The 24,226-nt window shown below is 37.3% G+C and overlaps 5 protein-coding genes across 6 annotated transcripts in view; 3 read left to right on the top strand and 2 right to left on the bottom strand.

The window, feature by feature from the left end:
• Nucleotides 1-1,428, top strand: part of LOC116004547 (auxin-responsive protein IAA16-like) — a 7,191-nt gene extending 5,763 nt beyond the window's left edge. Inside the window, exons 3-6 of one of the 2 annotated variants that reach the window (XR_004094817.1) lie at nucleotides 409-544; nucleotides 664-725; nucleotides 1,012-1,113; nucleotides 1,208-1,428. Coding sequence is in view for 1 of the 2 variants with exons in the window: in XM_031244643.1 (XP_031100503.1) it covers nucleotides 409-544; nucleotides 664-725; nucleotides 1,012-1,049 (236 nt within the window). In the remaining variant the exon portion in view is untranslated. Of the gene's footprint in view, nucleotides 1-408; nucleotides 545-663; nucleotides 726-1,011 lie in introns of both variants that reach the window. The other variant, XM_031244643.1, reaches the window with a different exon arrangement.
• A 130-nt stretch (nucleotides 1,429-1,558) lies between these two features.
• On the bottom strand, nucleotides 1,559-5,748 carry LOC116004546 (putative uridine kinase C227.14). The gene is made up of 12 exons (XM_031244642.1): nucleotides 5,620-5,748; nucleotides 5,278-5,402; nucleotides 4,795-4,835; nucleotides 4,476-4,553; nucleotides 4,074-4,266; nucleotides 3,630-3,660; nucleotides 3,034-3,092; nucleotides 2,754-2,827; nucleotides 2,391-2,477; nucleotides 2,053-2,114; nucleotides 1,928-1,956; nucleotides 1,559-1,834 (listed from the first exon to the last, which is right to left on the bottom strand). Exons 1-12 carry the CDS (start codon nucleotides 5,675-5,677, stop codon nucleotides 1,742-1,744), a joined length of 930 nt encoding a protein of 309 aa, XP_031100502.1. The 5' UTR covers nucleotides 5,678-5,748; the 3' UTR covers nucleotides 1,559-1,741.
• Nucleotides 5,749-7,019: 1,271 nt separating this feature from the next.
• LOC116004189 (F-box/LRR-repeat protein 17-like) lies at nucleotides 7,020-11,125 on the bottom strand. Its single transcript, XM_031244138.1, has 11 exons — nucleotides 10,415-11,125; nucleotides 10,032-10,133; nucleotides 9,404-9,548; nucleotides 9,144-9,328; nucleotides 8,923-9,027; nucleotides 8,606-8,703; nucleotides 8,301-8,521; nucleotides 8,149-8,215; nucleotides 7,958-8,043; nucleotides 7,465-7,566; nucleotides 7,020-7,348 (listed from the first exon to the last, which is right to left on the bottom strand). The coding sequence occupies exons 1-11, from the start codon at nucleotides 10,984-10,986 to the stop codon at nucleotides 7,280-7,282; spliced, it is 1,752 nt and encodes a 583-aa protein (XP_031099998.1). The 5' UTR covers nucleotides 10,987-11,125; the 3' UTR covers nucleotides 7,020-7,279.
• Nucleotides 11,126-14,630: 3,505 nt separating this feature from the next.
• On the top strand, nucleotides 14,631-17,418 carry LOC116004930 (U3 small nucleolar RNA-associated protein 18 homolog). Its single transcript, XM_031245132.1, has 2 exons — nucleotides 14,631-14,792; nucleotides 15,378-17,418. The coding sequence occupies exon 2, from the start codon at nucleotides 15,386-15,388 to the stop codon at nucleotides 17,093-17,095; it is 1,710 nt and encodes a 569-aa protein (XP_031100992.1). The 5' UTR covers nucleotides 14,631-14,792; nucleotides 15,378-15,385; the 3' UTR covers nucleotides 17,096-17,418.
• A 1,470-nt stretch (nucleotides 17,419-18,888) lies between these two features.
• Nucleotides 18,889-24,169, top strand: LOC116003601 (E3 ubiquitin protein ligase DRIP2-like). The gene is made up of 8 exons (XM_031243497.1): nucleotides 18,889-19,063; nucleotides 19,152-19,436; nucleotides 20,096-20,195; nucleotides 21,224-21,551; nucleotides 21,664-22,106; nucleotides 22,227-22,277; nucleotides 23,540-23,612; nucleotides 23,755-24,169. Exons 2-8 carry the CDS (start codon nucleotides 19,322-19,324, stop codon nucleotides 23,926-23,928), a joined length of 1,284 nt encoding a protein of 427 aa, XP_031099357.1. The 5' UTR covers nucleotides 18,889-19,063; nucleotides 19,152-19,321; the 3' UTR covers nucleotides 23,929-24,169.
• Nucleotides 24,170-24,226: the final 57 nt, after the last annotated feature.

Here is a 24,226-nt window from a genome sequence, read left to right as displayed (position 1 = left end):
AAAAAAAAAAAAAAAAAAAAAAAAAAAAAAAAAAGACTAACAGTTACTCCATCTGTCCCATTTTGTCTGTCTTATTTATTATTCATTAGGCAAACCAACTCTTTCTTCATTGCTTTTTTTTTTTAACAATTTTTAATTATTTTTAAATTTAATTTTTTGTGTTTAATAGTACATTTTAATGTAATTTCTAAATGCCTTCACGCTAAAGACATTGTGGTCAAACGACATAGTTGTGACTCTCTCAAATGAGAAGTAAGAATCCCAGTGGGGCTATTGGCTCTTTGTGCTTCAATAGGTTGAGAAAGTACTACTAAGTCCATATCACAAATTTCAAACTAACTTTTATCCTTGGAGGTTAAAATTATGAAATGAGGAAGTAAAGTAGAGTGGTTATGTGGATGAATGAAGGTAATTGTGAAGCGCAAGGGATGAAGGATTTCATGAACGAGAGCAAGCTGATGAACGTGTTGAACAGTTCTGATTACGTTCCCACCTATGAAGACAAGGATGGTGATTGGATGCTTGTCGGCGATGTCCCATGGGAGTAAGCCTTCATATATATAATCTTATTCATCTATATATTTACCCTATTATTAATCTTATTATATATGCATGCATTATTGCATGTAACCTAATCTAATATATATTGATTGTGTGTTCCAGGATGTTTGTAGAATCCTGCAAGCGCTTGCGTATTATGAAAGGAACAGAAGCTATTGGGCTTGGTAAGTGATATATAGGATCATGTTTTTTTTTTCTTTTTAATGACGAGAAAAACTTACAGCCACTATCATGGGGTATGCACAACGTATAGTTCGTCTTGTGACTTTAGCAAGCAAAAGACCACAAGGAGGTAAACTAGTTTAGATTGTTCATAGCTGACTGATAACTCAAACCTTCTGAACTAAGAAGGTCAATAGGCTGCTCCTACTTGGAGGCTGACCAACTTAGCTGGGATTGTCTTGTATACTATTATTACTCTCTTCTGATATGATTATGTATGAAAAACAGCGCCTAGAGCCATGGAAAAATGCAAGAACAGAAGCTGAAGGGGAAGCCAACCACCACGTGCGGTAGTGATGGCGGAGGTGCGGGGTGGTGGGGGTTGTGTTTGTAAGTTGATCTAGTGGGTAATGGTATTGTTATGATAGTGGTTTGAATTGATTGATGTATGGATTAAAGGTTGTTTAATTGTGTATTTAATCAGGGAGAGAGGACAGTAAATTTAAGGTTGTGAAGATGATGATGATGATGATCTAAGACTTTAGTGTTTTCCTTTGTACGTTTCAGTCTCTGTTTATGGTTTGCCTAATAATAGGGTGCCCACTGTGCCCAAAAGTATGGATGTGAGATAATCTACTGGGTAATTGTGTATGCAAAAACCTAACATTTTTATCAGTACTGCATTTTTCTTTTTGGTTTGCTTTTTGAGAAGTGATATTAAGGCTTGTACCAAACAATGTGCTTTTGTCTACCTGTCTCTACAGCATTTATGTATGCCACTTTGGTTGGTTCTCGTCTTCTCCAAGAACCAACATTGGTGGTTAAGCGCCAATTATTGCATCAAAATTCACTTTATATGTTTTAAGTCAACTCATACAACAATGAAGATTATTGCTGGTGACAGATCATGCACTGGTTTTCAACCATAGCAATTATTTTATCAAGATGTTTCCTCATACCAAACAAAAAAAGGAAAGCGATGAAAGCTAGAGTTTTCGGGCTTTAGCTAGGGATTTAATCACCTTGAAGAGTCGATTGACTTGATCACCAAATCTGCGTTTTTCTTGGATTTCATGATTAGTTCAGCGTTGGGTCTGTCGTTGTAGTCAATCTGCAAGATGTGGTAAGCAACAAAAGGCCTTACATTTTAGCGAGGCACTGAATGGTTTGCGAATTGGTTCAGATAAAGTTAGATAAAAGTTACCCGCCATTTAGCAACATCAGGAGGTTTCCCTACACCATAGACAGAAAATTAAAGCAGACCTAATCAGTCCTTTTTCTTCAAGATGGAAATGAGAGTTAACAGACCGGTAGTTTTTGTGCATATACCTGTTGCTATGTGCCTCTTTAAGACTCGTTGCATTGATTTTTCAATGTCAACATCAATAAACCTTCAAAATAAATGCATCGTAACATATGATGTCAAAACATTAATCAAGCAGAAATGTTTTACTCTGATTCACTGATGCCATAAAACCTGTCAACTAAGTTTTACGTGAGGAATAGAAATTTGTGCAGGCTAAGTTCAATTCAACTATAATGCATTTTGACCACTCCATAAAGTTTGTTGGCTGCTTTTGAATGTGCATTCAGAGAGAGAGGGAGAGAGAGAGAGAGAGAGAGAGAGAAGAAGAAGAAGAAGAAGAAGAAGAAGAAGAATGCCTTACCACTTTTCATCAAATATTGATGAAATATCTTTCCAGACACCCTCTTCCAATAACAAATAATTACCTTCAACTATCACCACTTTGTGACTGCAAGACCCAAAACAATGGGTAATGCATTAATGCTGGTAATGCAAAAAAGAACTTAATCACTTGACTACTATTATTGCTCCAACAGTAACATACTTTTAAGAACCAATTAAGGCATAAGCAACTAAAATATAATAAGAGCATGGAATGAGTTTACTTTCCATCTAATAGTCCATCTTTGCAAATGAAAGGTAGATTCTACTTTACTGAATTGAGTCGAGAATATTGCAATAAAATCTTTGGGCAACATTATAATCTAAAGTATAATTTACTTACTGAACACTGACAAAGATATCATCTTCCACTGGATCTCCAACACCATGGTCAAATGATGGAGCATATACTGATCCCTGGGGTGCAGAGAACATGATACCAGATACTTAATTTCCATAACAATTTGTATGCTTATTTTAAATCAGTGACAAGAACCATCCTTACTGAGAAATGAGTTCCTTTATATGTAAAGTCTCAGATAACAAGAATTACCAAGCGGCTATAGATATAAAGTCAAATATTAATGATTTAGAACTTGGTAAAATGTGATTTTTCTACTCACCTGATCTCTCAGAGCTTTTAAACACTTCAGCAGCAAGTTGGGATCAAATGTCCATGGAGCTGAATTGAAAAGGTGGAAAAAAATTTAGATATGCACATAAATCTTAAAGTACTATTCCATTTAACCCATTTTATCTGTATTATTTTACTTTTTAGTCAGTCCCACAAAGGTGACCACTTTCTTAAAGGGAAAATTGTAATTTATACCCCTCCATAATATGTCAATTATCAATGACTCCTGAATTATTAGAGGTGTAAATGTTGCCCCTCAATTTTCAAAACGGTACATGTACACCACTAATAATTTAGTAGTCACATTGATAATTGGCCTATTATGGAGGGGCATAAATTACAATTTTCCCTTCTTAAAATGGAAACTCTCTAACAAAACAAGAACAATGGAACTCATTTTTGTACTAATAAAATTACATATTTTGGAATAAGCTTTCTACTTCACTTTTCACCATTCTTACATTCAAGCAAATATAATCAACTACTCTACTCTTAATTTGGGTGCAAAAAGCAAATGAGACATAATTCGGGACAGAGATTTTACTAGGTAATTTACTTGAAGAATAGTGTGATAAAGAGCCTAACCTCCCCTTCTGGCATGCGCTTCATCCGGATCCTATCAAGTATCAACCAAAGAACAGCAGTCACATAATATAAAAAGTCCACATAGTGCTAAAGTGAAGCCTAATAACATCTCCGGATGCATGCTTACACCTACTAGAACAAAATCTGCATGAAGTTCTGCTGCTTAAGTGTTTTGTTTGAAGGTTCCATACTAAAGAATTATAGGGAACATATAACTCCATCTTTTTAATGGAGCTAATGCAATAAACAAGATTAAATCAATGGAGTGGTAATAGAAATTCAAATAACATGAGTATAACTATTATTGCACCTTGCACGTATTTAGCTGATCTACTATTGGTCTACAATGATTTTTGTAAATACTAGGGGTTTTTAAGATCATGTGTACCATAGATATAGCATAGTTATTACACACCAGAAAAATCTGCTATTATCAAAACCAACCTCCATTGCATCAAGCTGACGGCGATAAAGATGAAATCCATCCATTGGAAGAACAATAGCAGTTGCAGGTGTTTCCACTTGGGAATCAAAGGAACAAGACTTCTGTGGCCACAACATATTAACTCTTCGGACAACCTCAGAAGCAAGAGTTGACTTTCCAGAACCAGGAGGACCAGCCAAACCAACAATATGCCTGCACATTTATGCAGATTATTTGCTACAGAGAAACTCTGTGTTTACAAGCTTGCCAATGCTAAAATAAAACAAGAAGTCTAAATTACTGACACTTACAGAGCCCAAGTCTTTATAATGAAAGAGAAGTCTATTTCATGGTGAACAATAAAATCCTATCACCTTGAGGTGAGAAGCAGTATTTACAAGATTGAAGAAGGTATAAATTACTTTAAATTGGGATTTGATGCGGCTGCAGCTGTAGGAACAAGGTGCTCAGCCAAGGCATCATATATGTCATCCATGCACCTAAAACATGGAAGAATCATATATAACAACTGTGAAGTATATTAAGAAAAAAATTACTACTAATAGTTAATAAAAACACAGAAAGAAATTTATTTTCCTTCTTTTACAATAAAAAACAATATCTGTAATATTCATTGAAAAACTGTAACGAAAATTTCATATGCTAAAATAGGAACAAGTAAACATTATTTATAAAGCTCAAGGAAATGTTCAAACTAGAAGTGAAATGAAGCCAACATACTCAGCATCTATGACTGGAATTTGTTTCCTTTGGCAACATACCTGAAAAGATGGATGTCAATATATATATATTGGCAATTATAAAATGGTAAAGCATCAGAGAGCAAATAATAATAATTACAACAATAATAAATAAATAAATAAATAAAATTCACACGATGAAAGAGAAAACAGTGTTAGATTGTATCCTAGGACCTAGGTTACCAACTTGACATAGTAAGATTATTATACTAACCAGCATTGGTAAGCTAGCATATAGACAGTATGGTATCTATTAGAAGCATATTATACATAATTAAGGAGAGCTCTGATGTGATCATAATACAACAATTGTATTTATTACTAATAATATTGTCTCGTTCCTAATTTTGTTGGTTTAGTCAATTCCACCTCGGCAGCACAGGTGATATTCGTATAAAATATAATCTGCAGCTAATTCCAATTACAAGCAGGCACAGATCGCAAGAGAAAACGCCAACTGAACCTGCGAATGATTTCCCTTCGGAATTGAAAGTACCGAAGGTCTGATAGCTCTTTTGATCCGCAGAAACGAAGCATAACATTGGTTAGACGCAGGAAACTTCACTCTTCTGAGTAGCAGCAACGTCTCTGCAAAATCGAATACGTGGTAACATGATTACACATTCCTACGAGTCAATGCACGTATAGTAAATCATAGAGAGATAGAAACAACGGAGCTGTTAAGGTGCGGAACGGCTATAAGATCAGAAATCTGATGATTCCATATCGATTTGGCGATGATAAAATTAATGATGCAGTAGCTGAAACACAATTAGAAAGCTGTGATGCAAGCTTGGAATCACACCTGAGGGCGCACGGTGGAGTGTTGCGGACCTCGTTGATAAGGACGTTGAGAACTCCATTTCCACTCCCTGGAATTGAACAGAGCAGAGCAATTGCAATTAATTGAATTGAATGTGCGTAAGCTTTTCAACAGAATGATAAACATTGGAAATATTGGGTTGAATCGTTTGGGCTATTGACCCATAATCAGATAAATTTATTAAGAAATGGGCCTGTACTGAGAACAATACAATTTAGTTTTTTTTTTTAGAGCAACCTCATTTGTTTTTTTCTTTTTGGAATACAAAAGGAGAGGGGAAACCCCAAGCTGAAAATAGCAAAAAAGAGAGACAACAGCCTACGCCGTCTCATAAACGTGATGCGGAACCACCACTCCTATCTGGTCATTGCTAACTAATCTCTCGCAGCCCGTCGGGGGAGACGCAAAAAACATTCTCTCTACCCTTCTACGCATTGCCAAAGAGGCCAAAAAGTAGGCAAGTTCTGCTCACGATACACGTGAACTAGAGCAACCTCATTTGTTGAGATATTTTGTTGATTTTTTGCAAACTAAGTAGGAGAGAGAGGAGACTAAAAGGTGAGTAAAAAAAAACAAGTAAAACAGGTCTGGCAAAGATTTAAAAAAAATAAAATAAAATAATAAATTAAAAAATTCTTTTACGGGCCCAACAATGCACGCGCCATGCTGTGCGCATGGGTGTGCGTTTTGCGCGTAAAATGTTTTTTTTGGGACCCACAAAGAACTTGTATTTAGGAAAAAAATGAGAGAAAAATCATGCTTTCTATTAGTATAAAAATCCAAGTCAAGTTTTTTAGTTCTAAAAAACCACGAATGTAGTTACTCTAACCCAAGTTCACTTTCACTATAACCCCGCACCCTAAGACTCATGAGAAGGTACATCAAATCAATCTAATTTCAAAACTCAATAATAAATTGCATACTTCTTCGCACTCAAATTCTCAATGTTCATGGTAGAATGAACCCACCATTAAACTGTATTCTGTATACTTCTATACATTCAAGTCACTAATGTTCGCAGTAGGAATGAGGAAAGAAAAATCCACAACCATTATCTGAGACTCCAAGGATGTGCGTTGTGTAAATCTCATTCTTGACAAAAATGTATTGGTAAGAATCAAATCTATACACCATTCTTACACAAACACCCCCGTTCACCCCTTTTGGAGCACAATTTTTTATTCTTCCAACTATAACATTCACATGCATAGTTCTTAATTTTAAATCTTTTAGTCCTATTTCTTTAAATCAACCAAATCTTATCCAAAGTATCTTAACCTCGTACATGAACTTTGATGCAACAAGAAAAATTATTAAAAGAAATGAAAATGAGAAAAAAGTGGCGTTATTCATTATGAAAAGGAATATGAAATACAAGAAAAGATATTTTAATAAGTTATTTATTAATGAGAGAGGAGACAACGGTACAAGGCAAGGCAATGGCCTTTGAATCTTTAATCAGTTCCTATGAGGATATTGCAGTTTGGTTTATTTAAGGAAAAAAAATTACAATGATCAGGCAGGCAGACAGACGTTTGCCTTAGATCTTAATATTTTAGGCCAAGTTTGGGAAGGTGATACAACTACGGCTATTACAGCCTATAATAATAACAACAATGCCTGGGGACTGGGGCATATTAGGCTAAGTATCTACAAGCACAGCACACCTGCTTCTTGAAATCTTCCTCTTTTTCTTCTCACCATCCGATGGCTGCAGATATATAACAAGAGATATATAAATGTCTATCAAGTAGAGAAGATAAATCACAGGGCTTCATGGAGGAGAAACTATTTGATTATACAGCTTATCTAGTTATCTCTTATTACCTGTGGGCTGAACAAGTGAGGTACTTGTATCCTTTTGGAGCCATCAGGTAGGCGTTTGCATGGAATATTGTTTTCAACTGCCATGAAATCACTGCTGCATACCTGGATGAAATGCCAAAACAGTTACTAGAGCTTTTTTTAGATGAGAAAAACTCAACCACTATCCAAGAATGTGAAGCAAATAAATTTGTAACCACAAGGTAAACCAACATAGGTTGACTCTTGTTGACTGGCTCAAACCAAAAAAAAAGCCAATAAACCGCTCACACTTGGAGTTAAACATAGAACCTTGTGGTTACCAAGCTAATAACCTAACCAACTTATGTGAGGTTGCACCCTACCAGAGCTTTTTTCAAATAAGAGTGATTGAGCTCTCTATATAAACTGTTCTTAGTTTGTTGCAGTTTTTGCACTGTAATTTGGGTTTCAAAAGATGTGTCTGCTAATCTTAACCATTTACATTTGAATCCATAAGACAATAAGCATAGGGTACCTGATTTTGAATGGTCTCGACCAACATCTCATGGCAACCCGATGCGTGAACATTTTCCAAATTGGCACATTGAAGTAACAATCTCTCTAAAAGATGCCACAGAAACATATGGAGCTTTAGATACTATAGACATAATATCATATTTCAACTGGCTTATAGGGAGAGAGCTTTAGAAAGGCATCAAAAAGTACCTGGTTGCAAATTACTGCAAGAATTTAGGTTTAGGTCATTAAGTTCTGGGCAATTCAAGTATAATGCCTGCATTGAAATTTAAAATAATCAGGAGAAAATCACATTTGAAATTGAGAACACCTGCTTCAAATTTTTGATTGTAAATGCTCACATCTAAACCAGAGCAACCCCATAAGCTTAGTTTCTTCAACCTGCTGTGTTTTATAATCAGCTTTTGATATACAAGGTGCTGTCTGCTGTTGGGCATTTTCTGTACATCATGATCACCATTTGCCTCAGGGTTTTCGCTGTCGGGATTTGGATCACATATGGTAAATCCACAGTCCATGATCTCTAGATTAGGTAATTGAGCTGCGGCAAATTGAATTCCACCTAACAATCAAAGATGTCAGACTCTATTTCAAATGAATGTGCAATAGATTGCAAAAGGAGAATTATAGGCATTTTGAGTATTACTTGAAGTGATATTTGGACAAAGTGCAAGGAGAAGTTTGGACAAATTCTCTGGGAAAACATTGCATATCATTCCAATGCCACTGTCACTTATGCTGGATCTGAAACAAGAGAAAAAGAACAATCAAAAACAAGTCATTCTTAGAAACAAAATATCACAAGATATTCCTAGAAGCATTTAAACTAAATTAGACTTGATACAAATGAACCAAAGGTATCATCCAGGCTCCTGTTAGTCTTTATTTTTTACTAATCAAGGTTTTATCAGGACAATTACCATAAAATGTCAGGACTAGGTAAGTAGGTAGCACACAACTCACCCACTAAGATCAAGTAGCTCAAGGCTCGAGTAGCTTGAAGCAATAGCTGCAACAGATGCATCAGTTATTTCAGACCCCATTACAAGAGAAAGCATCCGCAACGCCCTACAGATCAAAGCAACCATGCTCATTTATTAAACTCCTTGTCAAATTAGAAAAGGACAACTCAGTTGCAGACCAGGAACTTTGTAGTTATATCCAAAACCAAGTGGCATTCAGACCTCAAATTTGCTGCTGTTAGTGCAAGAACAACAGCATGTGAAAGACGGGCAGAAGCAATGTGAATGATTTGTAGTTTGGGGCAGCCTCTTCCAAGGCCCTCCACCATGGCAGAAAGGTCAGTGCTATCATTCTCCTCAGGAGAAAAATCTAGTGAAATTTCATTCAAATTAGGGCAGTTGAACACCTGTGCAAATAAGGGAAAAATCATTATAGTATTGTAATTAGGATGTTACTGAACATGCAACTTTGAAACACATACCATCTTAGAGAGACAACGGAGTCCTGAAAGCCAAAGGGTAGAAAGCTTGGTTGAACAAAGACTGAAGCCACCAAGATTAGAGCACCCTTCCATCTTGAGATTGGTAAGGCATTTTCTATCAGAAACAAAATGTCCTAGTTCCTCCCTGGACAAGGAATTATAAATCAAGCCTCATTCATTTTTACGACCCTAACACAAGACCCACCAAAACTTTGTATCCAAACATATTAAGTTACTTAATGTGATCAGACCACCAAAGCAATCCATTAAACAATACTGTAAGAGAGAATTCCATTGTGTACTACAGGGAAGAAGAATAAAGGCATGAAACAGAAGGCAAAAAATTATTGCAATGAGGCAGTATCAGTACAAATACACAATGAAGCTTAGATATCACAAACAGAACAATACAATATCAAACAGTTTGTGATAATTGAAATCCATGTATATCAACTTAACAATATGATTAGAGCCTCATTCATAGTGAAGCTTAGATCTCTCATAGAGAGACACAAAATCAAACAGTTACTGATTATAGCTAAGATAAGGTTTTAACAGTTTCAGATCTGCACAAAAACAGAATATATCTAAATAAATATCACAACAAAAGTCAAGATCAAAAGCATACCCAGTAATCCGATTTACTGAGGTATTGGATGTAAAGATCTCCAAGGATTCCAGGTTAGGGCAAGAAAAAGCAACGCAGGCCAGCATAATAGCATCAACATCACTGCAAGACCAAAAGAGAAAAATATAACAAACAGATCAGCTTCCAGTTCCAGTGTGTTGTATACTTCCGTTCTTCTAAATAATGATCATGTTACGATGTTTATTATGGGTTTCAGTATGGATAATTTCATTATCGCGTTGATCTAGTGTGATTTTGTTACGGATTTCCTTGTAATTAAGTTTATATCTTCAATCAAACAAATTAATCCATTTTTAATCGACTTCGATCCGTTGATTGGATAAAATTTTAGATCCGGCCCGTCTGCCATTCATGAACCTAACCTTTCCATTCTAAGAGAAAGTCTTACGAGCCCAGGGCATTTCTGCAGCAACGATCTGACGTGTCCAATCTGAGCCTTAGCTGGAACTCTAAGTCTGAGCTCCTCCGCCGCTCTCCACAGCCGCCTAGCCGTATCTCTCCATCCCCGACACACACTCGCGGCGGACAACAACGCCGGCGGAGGCAACCTCTTGAGCACCTCCCAGGCGCAAGCGAAAGGCAAGTTACCGGACCCGCCTAGATCCAAAAACTCAAAGTCCTCCTCGTCGTCGTCAGATCCAGGCGACTCACTGACATCCACGTCATCAAACGACAGCGCTCGCCGGAGCCGGGAGCCAGGCTGGCTGGACGGCGGCGGCGGAGGCAGCGGCGAGGCGGCGGAGGAAGTAGCGTCGCTGAGAGCCGTAGTATTAGCATCGGAGGTGGGAGTCGTATAATCCTTAGGGAGATGGCAAACGTGGCCTTTCTTCGGCATACCGCATCGGCCGCAGTTGTAGTTCCCACGCTTCTTGCCGCGCTTCGGCAAGACGACGTCGGAGGTGGGCGTGGCGGGGTGCGGGACGTGGCCGTGCATTTGGAGGGTTTTGGGGCGGAGAAGTGGGAGAGACTACGGCGGAGAAGAAGTTGAAACGTGTTGGGGGAGATGGAAGAGTGTTTGGAGGGGACGAAATAAAGAGCGCGGAAGTAGTGGGTAAGGCGCGGGAGTTTTGATGGTTTGGCGCCTTGGCGCCTATGCTTTTTAAAATAAAAAATATATTCTAATGTGGATAAATGGAGCGTGGTGAGGAGCGTTGTTGACTAATCGGCTAGGGTTTTTCATGTGTGCCGGCTAATTGCTCATTGGCTGGCAAATTATATTGTAGATTTAGTGGATAAAAAATCTCACTTTATTATTTACTTTCAGACGTTTCTGTAATAGGGTAGAAGAATTTATGTGTATTAGGACTCTTAGTATAGATTATTTCTAGTCTTAGTACAACTCTGTATTGTATATAATATTCCTTACGTGTAATTTGTAACAGTTGAGTTCTTTCAGATAAATCAAACCTACTCTGGTATCATCGCTAGGTTCTCCATGGCCGCTAATGACGGTTCTGCCCATATCTCTTCCAAGCGGACTGTTTCTGATGCGGTCGGTCTCGTTATCGTCGACTCACCGCTTTGTGAGTACAGTATCAAGCTCACTAGTCGCAATTTTGTGTTTTGGTGAGCTCAGCTTGTACCGTTTCTGCGAGGTCAAAACTTTATGGGATATATCGACAGACGAATCCATTCCCTGTTTCGCTACTACGGTGCCTCTTCCCGCTGGTGAAACGTCTTCCACTGCCCTGTTGATGTGAACCCTGCATATCGCTTATGGATTCAGCAGGACCAAGGTATCTTGTCGATAATCATCTCTTCTTTGACAGAAGAGGTTATGCCACTGGTTCTCGACCGACACATGTCCATGGCTGCCTGGCGTGCTATAAAACTTGTGTTGGCTTCATCTTCTCGTGCGTAAACTGTCCATCTTCTCACTCAATTGCAGACCTTGCAGCATAGAGAAGCTTCGGTTGCGGATTACCTCTACAGAGTGAAAGTCTTGCTTGAGGATTTGGTGCTCGTCGGTCGTATGGTCACTGATGACGAGCATAATATTTATGGTTTTCATGGGCTGCGTATGGGTTTCGGACATTCACTGCTTCTTTGTCTTCTCGTCCTACGCCGCTTAGCTTTGAGGAGTTGGTTAATCTGTTAGGCGCCCAGGAATTTGTTCACACCGAGGAGCTTTCGCCGGTGGTTGGCGTCGCCGATTGCTCACTTCTAGTCTTAGTACAACTCTGTATTGTATATAGTATTCCTTACGTGTAATCTGTAACAGTTGAGTAATTTTAAGGTCTTGTTAAGAGAACATGGCTCCAGTTTCGGAAGAAGCCTTACCGAAATGAAATAAGTAAATAACAATGCTCATATAGTAAGGTCAAAAAAGGCATCGAAAGAAGATAACTCATTTCTCAAAATTTTGAACCAGTAAATATGCGGGAAAATTGAATTTTAATATGGTGAACGTTACTCACTGTATTTAATGCACGTCTTTCAAATGTCGATTTTAAATACGTGGGAAAGTTGACTTTTAATATGGTGAACGTTACTCACTGTATTTAACGCACGTCTTTCAAATATCGATTTTAAATACGCGGGGAAAGTTGAATTTTAATATGGTGAACGTTACTCACTATATTTAACGCATGTCTTTCAAATATCGATTTTAAATACGCGGGAAAGTTGAATTTTAATATGATGAACGTTACTCATTGTATTTAATGCACGTCTTTCAAATATCGATTTTAAATACGCGGGAAAGTTGAATTTTAATATGGCGAACGTTACTCGTTGTATTTAATGCACGTCTTTCAAATATCGATTTTAAATACGCGAGAAAGTTGAATTTTAATATGGTGAACGTTACTCGCTGTATTTAATGCACGTCTTTCGAATATCGCATTAAAACTGACAAAAGGTTTATCTCTCCCCTCAAAACACCCCTTCCCATGTGGAGGTGCAACTGGGTGCCACGTACTAGACCACAACGTCTTTGGCAAATGTCTTTATCATCTATTTGTTTTTGCTCAGGGACAAAATGAAAGGTGTCTGATAAAAAAGAGGAAAATAAAATCCAAAGTAATGGTAAGAATTTGTGAACAAAAAAAGGAAGCATGACAACGTAGAAATGAAGCAAGAATGTATATTGTTTTCACAATAGCCGGAATAAAACGAAATTGTCTAAATTTAATATAGAAATTAGTTAATACCTCCGAATGAATCAATAACAGTAATTGATGTCGCCCTTTTATTTGGTCTGAAACACTTAAAAAAAAAAAACAACACGACGAAAAATATAGTGAATCTAAGCTATGCAAGTTTAAAGAAAACAAATGCGGCGATTTGCCACAGTCATATAATATATACTAAATAGTTGAATTTTAAGTATCTCGAAAGAAGCCAGCCGGAAATAAGTTACCAAAGGAAAGCGTATTTTTTGGATTTTAAATGTTGGCAAATCATTGTAATAAACTACCTGATGTCGGCAAGAAGTGAGCGGAATGAACCACTTTGGAAGGCAACAATTTTCGGAATGAAGACGTTTTGAATGATCTGATAAGAATAAACCAATCGGAAGGCTAACTTTGGAAGGAAAACATAGTTAAAAAATAAATAAAAAATCATTTAAGTGATTTGTATGTTTGTATATTGGTAACATAAGTCTTTACAATGTGTGGTACACGTTGGGTTTGAATGCGTTCTCTTACCATTTGTTTGACTTGCTGGTAATATATTAGATTAGACATACTGATGGTGGTCCCTCAGACGTAGATATTGGTCTATCGAACTGGGTAGATAATTTATTGTGTTCTTTACTTTTTGTTTGATTTACATTCCGCACTAGATTTTATCGCTACTGCATTAACTGGTTGAACAAATTAAACAAGTTTAAGATTTGCACCACTAGGAGTAGATATGTCACATGCTCACTCTGAGTATACTAACAATATCATATTGAAACTAAGCCGTTGTTATCTTGATGACCTTGCAAAATAATACCATTATTTATATTACTTGCTCAAAGTTGCTGACATAATATAAATAGCGTGCTTAGGAATGACAATGTGCCCCGTCCCCGTTTCCAACGAAGATGAGGATGGAAAAAAATTTCGAGAATCAAGAACGGGGACGAAGAATACATGTAATTTTCCGTCGGGGAGGGGACAGGACGGGGATACCCCTCCCGTCCCTGAATTATTATAATTAAATATATATATATATTAAAATAAGAATTAAGTTTTTATTTTTTAAAATTAAAAATTACACTAATTTAAGATTTTGACTAAAAATTAATCGAGAACGAGGAATTCTCGTCCCCGCCTAATTTCTCGCGAGGACGGAAATAGGGACTACTTTCAAATCTCCGTCGGAGATGGGAACGGGGACGAGGAGTATACTCCCCGCCCCGCTCCGCCCCGTTGCCATCCATAGACTGCTTTCAATTAATTTGATATATATAATATGTTTAGTAGTGTTAAGGTTTATTGTTTTTATAATAATAATAATAATAATAATAAAAAGGTTTATTGTTTTTAGCAATGAAAATTTGAATCAAACAACCCAATGAACAGTTGGGCTAGGCTTATCAGGCCCAAAGATATAATCCCAACAATTCTACGCCCTTTCTTCGCCAAACAACCCTCAAACTCCCAGCCACCACCGTCGCCCACCTCCCCCGCCTGCAAAGCTCGAGAACGCCACTTCTCCGCCATTTATACGATTGCGTTTTCCTGATTTTTCGGTCTGGAGTGAAGGCTTGTTTCGTTGCTCAAGTACAGAGACGGAGATTCCTTAAAGGTGTGTTTGTATTTGCACTCATTATTTTATGCTTTCCTGCTTATCTATGTCCATTCATGCATATTTACCTTCATTAGCTGGGAAACTATATATAGACCTTGAAACATTAGGGTTTCATGTCTGTCTACTTGTAGAACTTTCAGATATGTTATGGCTAAACATTTGTTTCAGTGCTCCTTTCTAGTAATTGCAATTTGTTTTATTGTTTTTCCTCCCAAAATATGTTAATCTAGCAATAGTATTTGATATTAGAATCGAAAACTATCAATTCTGTTCTTGTTCGGCAGTGGATTTGTGTGCTATACTGTTAGCCGAATCTGCGTGCTCTAATGTATACAACGGTTGTGCCTTCATTAGAACCCTAGCTCTGCAGCCTCAGCTACCGGCAACTATATACTATTTTTAGTAATAATGCTGATATGTGTGCTCTAATTTGAATACGCCCATGTTTTTTCATATAGGACATTGAAGTTTCTCCGGTTATGTGTATGTATATTGCAGTATGTGTTCCTGCTAATTTTTTTTTTTAAATTCTGTGTTTTCATTGGAATTGAGTAATTCTGTATATATTTTGGAATTTTGCAGGAGTTGCTATGTTAGAAACTATGAATTTAATATCTCAAAATGTTGCTCCTAAAGACCGAACTGGTAAGAAGAAAAGGGAGCCTCTTGATGAGCGTTCACTTCTCGAGGGCAAGGAACAAAATGAAGATGTGCAGATCTCTGATTTAGACACCACAGGTGGAAGGAAGAGAAAGAAACACCGGAAGGAATTAGAACCCGAGGAAGTGAGGGAGATGAAGAGGCTTGAGAACTTCTTGTTTGGCTCCTTGCACTCTCCTATTGAATTTGGAAAGGTAGATGAAAAAACAACTACTGAAGAGGCTGAAAAAGATTCAGCAGTGTTCTTTGTGGACCGGCATGCCAATAGTTCATTGACTGCTTATGAAGATGACAATCAACTGTCTGATGGAAGAAGTGATGAAGAGGAGGCTGAGGAACGGAAACCTGCATGGATAGATGAAGAAGAAGAGAAGACTAGTATCAACGTAGCTAAAGTAAACAGATTGAGGAAGTTGAGGAAGGAAGAGGATGAGAGTGTAATATCTGGTTCTGCATATGTGGCAAGATTGAGGGCTCAACATGTTAAGCTAAATCCAGGGACGGAATGGGCGCGAACTGATTCGCAGAGAGAAAGCTACATCTCTGATGAAGAAGATTCAGGTTCTGATGAAGAAAATGGAGCAGCCAACGACTATGGTTACAAGGATGCCAAAGTTGGTGATATCCTCCGTACAAATGAAGAACTTGTTGTAAAAAGCAGTGCAAAGTTGTTACCAGGGTTGCTAGAGTATTCTAGACTGGCTGATGCAAATAAAGGGGAGTATTCAAGTGGTCCGATAAATTCTGTTCAGTTCCATAGGAATAGCCAGTTGCTTCTTGTTGGAGGATTGGATAAAAAACTTCGATTCTTTCAAATTGATGGAAAAGATAATACCAAAATTCAAAGCATCTTTATTGAAGATTGTCCAATTAAAAAGGCAGCTTTCTCACCTGATGGATCTCAAGTTATTATATCAGGTAGAAGAAAATTCTTCTATGCCCTTGATTTGGTTAAGACAACAGTGAATAAAATAGGCCCTCTTGATGGTAGAGAGGAAAGGAGCTTGGAAAGTTTTGAGGTATCCCCCGACTCTGACATGATTGCTTTTATCGGCAATGAAGGGTATATTTTGCTAGTTTCCCTCAAAACAAAGGAACTGGTTGGAACGCTAAAAATGAATGGGACTGTTCGGTCATTAGCTTTCAGCCACGATGGACAAAAGTTGCTGAGCTCTGGTGGAGATGGCCAGATTTATCATTGGGACTTGAGAAGAAGGGCTTGCTTTCATAAAGGTGTTGATGAAGGCTGCATAAACAGTACTGCTCTCTGTACTTCACCAATTGGAGGTTTGTTTGCAGCTGGTTCAGACAGTGGGATTGTGAATATATACAACACCGACGACTTTTTAGGTGGGAAAAGAAAACCTGTGAAGACAATCGAGAATCTCACTACCAAAGTTGATTATATGAAATTCAATAGTGATGCCCAAATTCTAGCCATCGGTTCAACCATGAAGAAGAACAGTTCAAAACTGATACACATCCCATCCTTCACAGTTTTCTCAAACTGGCCTCCCCCAAATCAAACCCTGCACTACCCGCGGTGTTTGGATTTCAGTCCTCACAGTGGTTTCATGGCCATGGGAAATGCCTCTGGAAAAGTCTTACTATACAAGTTGCATCACTACCACCATGCATAAGGAGCTAAAATGTTGTCAACAATGTCACATTACCTTTCTGGACGAACAAAAGCAGCACCTTTTATGGAGCTCGAAGTCAGAAAGCAATTTACTTTATACCGTTTTTGAATGCCAATTTTGCACCATGAAGTTTTATTTTGTTGCCCAGGACCAGGAGCACCACCTCCACAATTATGTTTAGTGTCTTATTACACAGGATTTTGAAACTTTGATTACTGATTAGCTTTCAGTTATTGATTTTGGATAGACCTTTCTCCTCCTGCTGTTTACAAATACAAGTAATTGAGTTGCTATTCCAAAACATTTTTATGCAGTTATACCCATTATATTTGCATGAATGTCAGTCAATCCATTGGATAGGTTCATAGATTCAGCTGCAGGTGCAGCTTACCAGGGTTGGCTCGAGTTTGAATGCGAAATAATTATTATAGCTTGAGTTTGGCTTGTTAATTAATTTTTGTAAAACTTGAGTTTATTAGACAGTTACTGATTAGTGTTGCTATTCGTTGAACTTAATGTTCAATGATTATTTAGTTTTCTTGACAGACTTTTCTTAGTTTCTAGTATTCTGAACATGTATTTACGATAGTGGTCTATGCTCCTGTGCTGAACTTAGACTTGTGCTAAGTTTGGAGTTGTACACTTGTACATAGCTGTTTTTCAAGACTTGTATTTTTAGTATTTCCATTGTGCTTACCTATAGGAATGCACAATGCTTGTTCAAAATTGGGATGGAATAGTAATTCCACGTCAAATTAGTCAGACTTTAATGTGAATTATTAAATATTTCAGACTATTATGGTATCAACAAATCATATTTGTCTAAAATTTTATATTAAATGCGATTGTTAGTTTACTAATTGGCATGTGTTGGATAGTGGTGGGTGTGCATTAAAAGCGGATGAATTATTTCTCGAGCATAGTTTGAACTGTCATGAGTAAATTATAAGTACACTAATAACATTAAGGGTAGTACATTCGTCATGAACAAATTATACATATATTAATAACAATGTTGCATAAAACGCTAGGAGCTAGTTGGACGTCCAGGGACTAGGCAACTGAGTAATCCAAGTCAAGAACTAGGCAGCTGAGTAATCCAAGCCCAGAAGACTAGGCAACCGAGTAATCCAAGTATATCATATAATCCCCAAAACTAGTCAACTGCATATGTTAAATAATTAATTGAGTTATATCATATAATCCCCAAAACTAGTCAACTGCATATGTTAAATAATTAATTGAGTTGTATTCAAAAAAAGATAATTAATTGAGTTTATGGTCGAAGAAATATAAAAGAGAGTAGTCAAGCATGTAAAAAAAATCCATTCGCTCGAGTTAGGCGCTCAACTTGACCTAATTAAGCACCCAACTAGGTGCCTAGTGACTAGTTAGTCGGTCGGTCAACTAAAAGCCGCCTAAAGCTGAAATCGCCTCGGTTTAGGGGCGCCTAGCGACTAGTCAGCATCTAAGAGTCAATTTTTACAACGTTGATTAATAACAATATGAAACTTAACTATTTTAATAGTATTTTGACAAAATTCTCTATAAATAATAGAATATTTTCTCATGAATTATATACTATCGAGAGTATGAATGACTTATGACTCACATGAGAATGGTTGCTTTTGATCGATGTTGTAAAGAGTAATTTGACCTAAAATTTTGTTACCGGCTCTGTTTTATTTTGGGGTTTTCAAATTTTCTCCTAGTTACTAAAAAAAGAATTTATTTTTTACTAAAAAATAAATACTAAAGATGCGAAAATAGATATAAAAAGCGAATAATTTTATTTGGGTTCATGGCATTGTGAGTGAAGCCGCTGTGGATTTCGTCTCCCAAGTCCTAATCCAACGCATACTCACAGATCATCGGCCACCCACCGCCGGACCTAAATCCGTCGCCGGCTCACCTTCCGTTTCTCCCAAATCAAATCCGCCGGAGCCGCTTTAGCTCACCGATTCGCAGGTTTCTCGTCTGTTCAAACTCGAATCTCTCCCGGCGTTCCATTGCATTAATTCATAATCGCGAGTTTTGTGTTTTGGTTTTAATGCAGATTCGAGGCGGGGAATGGACGTAAATTTCACGTTTCATGTGTCGTTGCTAACATGCACCGCCTAATCACGTTGAGGTTTCGGAGCTTCTGAATCGGGGCTTTGTTTTTGGAAGACGACGAGCTGATAGATAACGGAGAACAGGTAGCCAGAGAGAGAGAGAGAGAGAGAGATGTCGAATCAAGTTGTGAAAGTGAGGAGAGAGACGATTGGGGCATGCATGACATGTCCTCTTTGCAATAAGCTCTTCAGAGATGCTACTACTATTTCGGAATGCCTTCATACATGTAAGTCTCTCGCTATCTCTCCGTTCGTTTGTACTTCGAATTCAATTGATTCCGTGATTTGTTATGATGTGCTCGAATTTCGAATTGACGGATTACGATCCGAGTTTGCTCGATTTTGCATTGTCTTGCCCGGTTTATGCTTGGATTTGCTTTCTAGAAATCTAGATACTCGGTATCTGCTAGCTGGTCTTTGCTACTCTTTGTTTGCGTATATGCTTTTAGATGTGGAACTCTAGCATTAGGTCACAAACTTATAGTTGACTTCGCTAACTATATGCCTAGAGTTTCCTGTTTCATCAATATAATTAATGCTATACTCTGATAATTATATTGGAAAGATGCTTAGCTGTGAAATTTACAATTAAAGCTTATTAACACATGTTTTTACTCTGCAAGTTGTTTTGATGACGATACATGCCAAAGTTCCAAACTCATAAGGCTTTTTGTTTGAATACGTGAATTAGTTCTACACTTCTACCTCAGTGGAAATCACATTTACTCTCACTCTCACTTCAGTGTTGGTTTTCCATATGATTGAAGATACTAGTTCAAGTGAATTGCTTTAGCTTGTCATTTTGTTGAAGTGAATTTGTAAGTTTTATCGTTGTTAACATTAAATACTTGGGTTCAAATCATCTGTTGTTTGGAACTCCACCCAGTTTGCAGGAGATGCATTTATAAGAAGCTCTCAGACGAGGAGACGGAATGTTGCCCAATATGTAACATTGATTTAGGCTGTGTCCCACTTGAGAAACTGAGGTTAGATATGCTCTATAACTCCTGCCCACCTCTCCCTTTTCCAGTTTTCAGTTTGACATAAAAATTCTTGTTCATGTACTCAATGGAAGTTCTGATATGGTAAGTTCTGAGATTTTTCAATTTCTCATTGACAGAGCCATATTAAAATTAATTTAACAAAAGTTACCTAATGGAAATTTCAGATCTTCATATAACAATCTTTGCAAATTGTTTCAAAGAAAATGCTGATATAGTTCTCACTTGCTCACTTCATCTGGGGACTTCATGTACTTGCTTGCTTTCACCCCAATGAAAGAGAAGTCTTAGAAGAAATTCCTCCATTTTCTAATACTTGAGAGTTGGGAATCCTTAGATGGTGTCAGCTCATGCCCTCCTTTTTTCATTTAAGAGCTGAGTTGGTTACTGTGAATAAATAATTTACAAATTCTTCTTTAATAAGAAATTGCTTATATGTACAATCTAAGCCTGGATGGAAAGAGCAGTGATTGTTACACTTGCTCATTATTTACGTAAATATATACAACAATCATATATGCCATTTCTTGTCAAGACTTTAACCCCTCCCAGTGCTAAACATAAAACATCTATCTAGGCATTGTGCTACTTGCTCACGAAAATGAGGGATATGTAGTCATACTGATGGTCTGAGGTTTCATGTGTTGATATTATAATGTGTGTATGAAAACTGATCTCTGATTTTAGTCACAAAGACCCACATATTTTCCACCCCAACCTGTGATAGCAAAAGTAACTATTCCATTATGTAAGAGCATGCACATATTTTTAGGAGCTTTATATATGTACTTGATCAACATTGATACTTTGTAGACTAAAGAAACTGAAACCTGAATTTCCCAAGCTATGATTATGCATAACACTACCATTTATCTGACTTTGTGTTCTTTGGAATGGATTTGCTAGCATGAATTATGGCTTGCATACTCTTTTTTATTGGCAAGAAACTCAAATTGATAGAATATCACATTGTGCTGAAGTGTATAGCTGAATGTATTGGTTCCAACTTCCAGGGCAGATCATAATTTGCAAGACGTAAGGGCAAAGATTTTCCCGTATAAGAGGCGAAAAGTGATGGCACCTGAAGTTGTGCCTTCAGTTATGTTACCAGTGAAGAGAAAGGAGCGATCACTTTCTTCATTAGTGGTAAATACCCCCAGAGTGTCAACACAATCTGGAATGACTGGAAGAAGATCAAAATCTGTCGCTAGAAAATCATTACGTGGTTCCAGTTTTTCTATTGAGAAACCTATGAAGAAAGAGGATGCTGATATTGAAGATCAACCTGAAAGCTCTAACTCACCTGAGACCCTGAACAAATTTACCCAGAATGTAAGACAGGTAGAGTAATGCAAACTAGATGCTACTGCATGTGCCTTCGTATTGAGCTTTCTTCTGGTTTTCTCTTATCATTGCCAACATCATCTTTATGTCTGAATAATTCCTCATGCAGAACACTTCCAATGCTGAGCCATCAAGCCTTGCATCTCTTAAAGGAACAGATAATGGCATTGAACAGTGGGATGGGAAAGTTGATTTATGGAAACCTTTAAATTGTTTGGTGGAAGCTGCAAACCGGAGCAAGTCTTCAAGGTTTACGTCACAAGGTTCTGCTGCAAAACCTGAACCTCCACATGCCTCTGACAATGATGGACATGTCCGAAAATCTAAGGTCAAAGAGCAGGGACAGAAATTTAAAGTTCAATATGGAAAGAGTAACGATGATCCTAACCCTCCTGAATCAGAAAAGCCTAAAAAGTTACGAAGGATTCGAAAGAAGGAACCAACTTTTGGGAATTTGAGTATTTCACCACAAGCTGTGCTTGATGCTGTTAGCACTAAATGTGAAAGAAGGATCAGTCCGATTTGGTTCTCATTAGTGGCCTCTGAAGATCAGTGAGAATCTGCTTAGCTCTTTATATCTTGGAATTATTTATTTAATTGGGTGGAACAAATTATATTCAATTAACTTTTTTTTCCCACTCTTATAATGCATAACTCTTCATATTGGTTTAGGAATGGAGATGAACCGTTGCCCCAGATTTCTGCTAGTTACTTGAGAATCAAGTGAGTTCCTTTCAACTCTGTCATTTCATAGTATTGTTACTGTCTATATTAAGTTTTGCCTAACTTGAAAAATAAATACTCCATTCATCCCTTTGTATACACTTGATTTTGAGGTTTAAATGTAAATTTTTTAAAAGTGCTTTTTCAGTTCCATTTATTTTATTTTTAGTAACATATTCTAAAGGGCAAAAGATTTTCCAAAACACTAAAGAAGAGATCTTTTCATCTGCAAATTTTTGGCATTGCTTTCACAAAATTGCCACACTTATACGCAGTGGGTTTTGTTCTAAATTTGAATTAAATAATTGTCTTATGAAAGGCGGTAGGCATAATATAGACTTCTCAAAGTTTCAGCATCTCATAAAGCAAATGTTTGTGGACTTAATTGTAATAACTATTTTCATGCTCTTATAAGTCATTCTATGCTATTCTGATCTGGATTATTTGTTTGTTTTTGAGTACTGGCTTTACAATTCCTTTTTTGAATAATATTATTCTTGAAGTTTGAGTTGTTCAAGAAACCTTTATTCCCTCATATGAGTTAGATTTCACATATTTGTTGTCTGGTAATGAGAATTAGGAAAAACTTAAGTATTTCTTGTTTCTCATAGATTGCACTCTGATTTGTCTAAATCCTGAGGGAAGACATACTCAGTTAACGCATTGATGACTGAAGTTTGCATTTTTTTTTTGGGTGTGGGGGGTGGGGGTGGATTAAAGAAGAAAAAAGCTAGCTTAGCCCCTCAAAGTGATCATGCCTACCGTATCCTTTTGTGAAGTCTTATATGGCTGCTTAAACTAACTATTGGATGACTTTAAGGCAGAGAGTACATTTGGAGCTTGATTAACTAGGTTCAAGTTTTAAGTCAGTAAGAGTATGAAATGATATTTCATGGTTAATGGATGAATGTCTAGATATTTAGATGACAACAGAACTTCACTACTTGTCTTCATAATGCATCTAGGAAGGGAACCACAGCTGGTGCAGCATCTTCTAGATTGCACACTCTGAAATAGACATACTACAATACAGAGAAGATGGTCCTTGGACTGTGACTGAAATTAAGTAATTTTAATAGGAACTAAGAAATATATGGAAATTGCGAAACCGGTGGTGACAGCCAGACGGGAGCTGACCTTTTAAATTTATTGTTGGTGCTATTTTTATTTTGGGTGGTGTGGGTGGGAAGGGAGGGGAGTTTGTAGAGATGGAATTTGGGGAATCCTCAAAATGGAACATAACGTAACTTGTTTGGTGGCAGGGATGGGAACATTCCAGTTTCATTCATTCAAAAGTACCTGATGAGGAAATTGGATCTTACAAGTGAGGATGAGGTAATGGCTACACTTGTTATAGCAACAATTGTCAAGAAGATCACTTGTCTTTATTCAGATAAACAAGTACAAGGAGTAAAAACACAGGAGTACCGTTTTCAAGTTGTATGCTTCACTGAGTGTTTATTTGATTGTTGTACAGGTTGAAATCAGATGTATGGGGCAGGCGATAGTACCTACATTGCAGCTTAATAACTTGGTCGATTCTTGGCTTCAAATGACCTCCTCCTCAGAAAGGGTACCAGTTGCAATTGGTTCATCAGCCAAGGATTTCGTGATGGTGTTGTATTATGGTCGTAAAGCTCCAGCTTCTTAGCCTCTTCTTTCCCCAGTCCCCAGTCCTATACAATGTTCAAGTTCAAAACAAGGTACCCTATAGAGTGTTTCTCATTACCCTACAATAGGCGTCGGGACAGATTGGTTACATCAACCAGCCACATGGCCAGGGACCTCTGATATCTGAAGTTCTCATGTAATTCAGATTGGTTATAAAAGTCCCCTCGTGTGTTTTTATACTGTGTTGTATTATGATTTTTCAGATTCTAGAGTAATAAACAGATATTCTGTTTTTTTTTTTTTTTTTTTTTTTTTTTTTTTTTTTTTTTTTTTTTTTT

This window comes from Ipomoea triloba, chromosome 14 (assembly GCF_003576645.1).
Source record: "Ipomoea triloba cultivar NCNSP0323 chromosome 14, ASM357664v1".
Taxonomy (NCBI): Eukaryota; Viridiplantae; Streptophyta; class Magnoliopsida; order Solanales; family Convolvulaceae; genus Ipomoea; species Ipomoea triloba.
Note: the sequence above shows the minus strand (reverse complement) of the source record. Positions and strands in the feature narration are given on the sequence as shown.

Excerpts from the sequence above, each read along its gene's own strand:
- LOC116004546 (XM_031244642.1), bottom strand. The coding sequence starts at position 5,677 with ATGGAGTTCTCAACGTCCTTATCAACGAGGTCCGCAACACTCCACCGT. Across the intron at positions 3,661-4,073 it reads GTCAGCTTGATGCAATGGAG|GATCCGGATGAAGCGCATGC; the intron begins GTTGGTTTTGAT and ends GATACTTGATAG. Across the intron at positions 2,828-3,033 it reads TAAAAGCTCTGAGAGATCAG|GGATCAGTATATGCTCCATC; the intron begins GTGAGTAGAAAA and ends TCTGCACCCCAG.
- LOC116004189 (XM_031244138.1), bottom strand. The coding sequence starts at position 10,986 with ATGCACGGCCACGTCCCGCACCCCGCCACGCCCACCTCCGACGTCGTC. Across the intron at positions 8,044-8,148 it reads TTGCAGTAATTTGCAACCAG|AGAGATTGTTACTTCAATGT; the intron begins GTACTTTTTGAT and ends GGCATCTTTTAG. Across the intron at positions 7,349-7,464 it reads CTCACTTGTTCAGCCCACAG|CCATCGGATGGTGAGAAGAA; the intron begins GTAATAAGAGAT and ends ATATATCTGCAG.
- LOC116004930 (XM_031245132.1), top strand. The coding sequence starts at position 15,386 with ATGTTAGAAACTATGAATTTAATATCTCAAAATGTTGCTCCTAAAGAC.
- LOC116003601 (XM_031243497.1), top strand. The coding sequence starts at position 19,322 with ATGTCGAATCAAGTTGTGAAAGTGAGGAGAGAGACGATTGGGGCATGC. Across the intron at positions 21,552-21,663 it reads TTACCCAGAATGTAAGACAG|AACACTTCCAATGCTGAGCC; the intron begins GTAGAGTAATGC and ends TTCCTCATGCAG. Across the intron at positions 22,278-23,539 it reads GCTAGTTACTTGAGAATCAA|GGATGGGAACATTCCAGTTT; the intron begins GTGAGTTCCTTT and ends GTTTGGTGGCAG.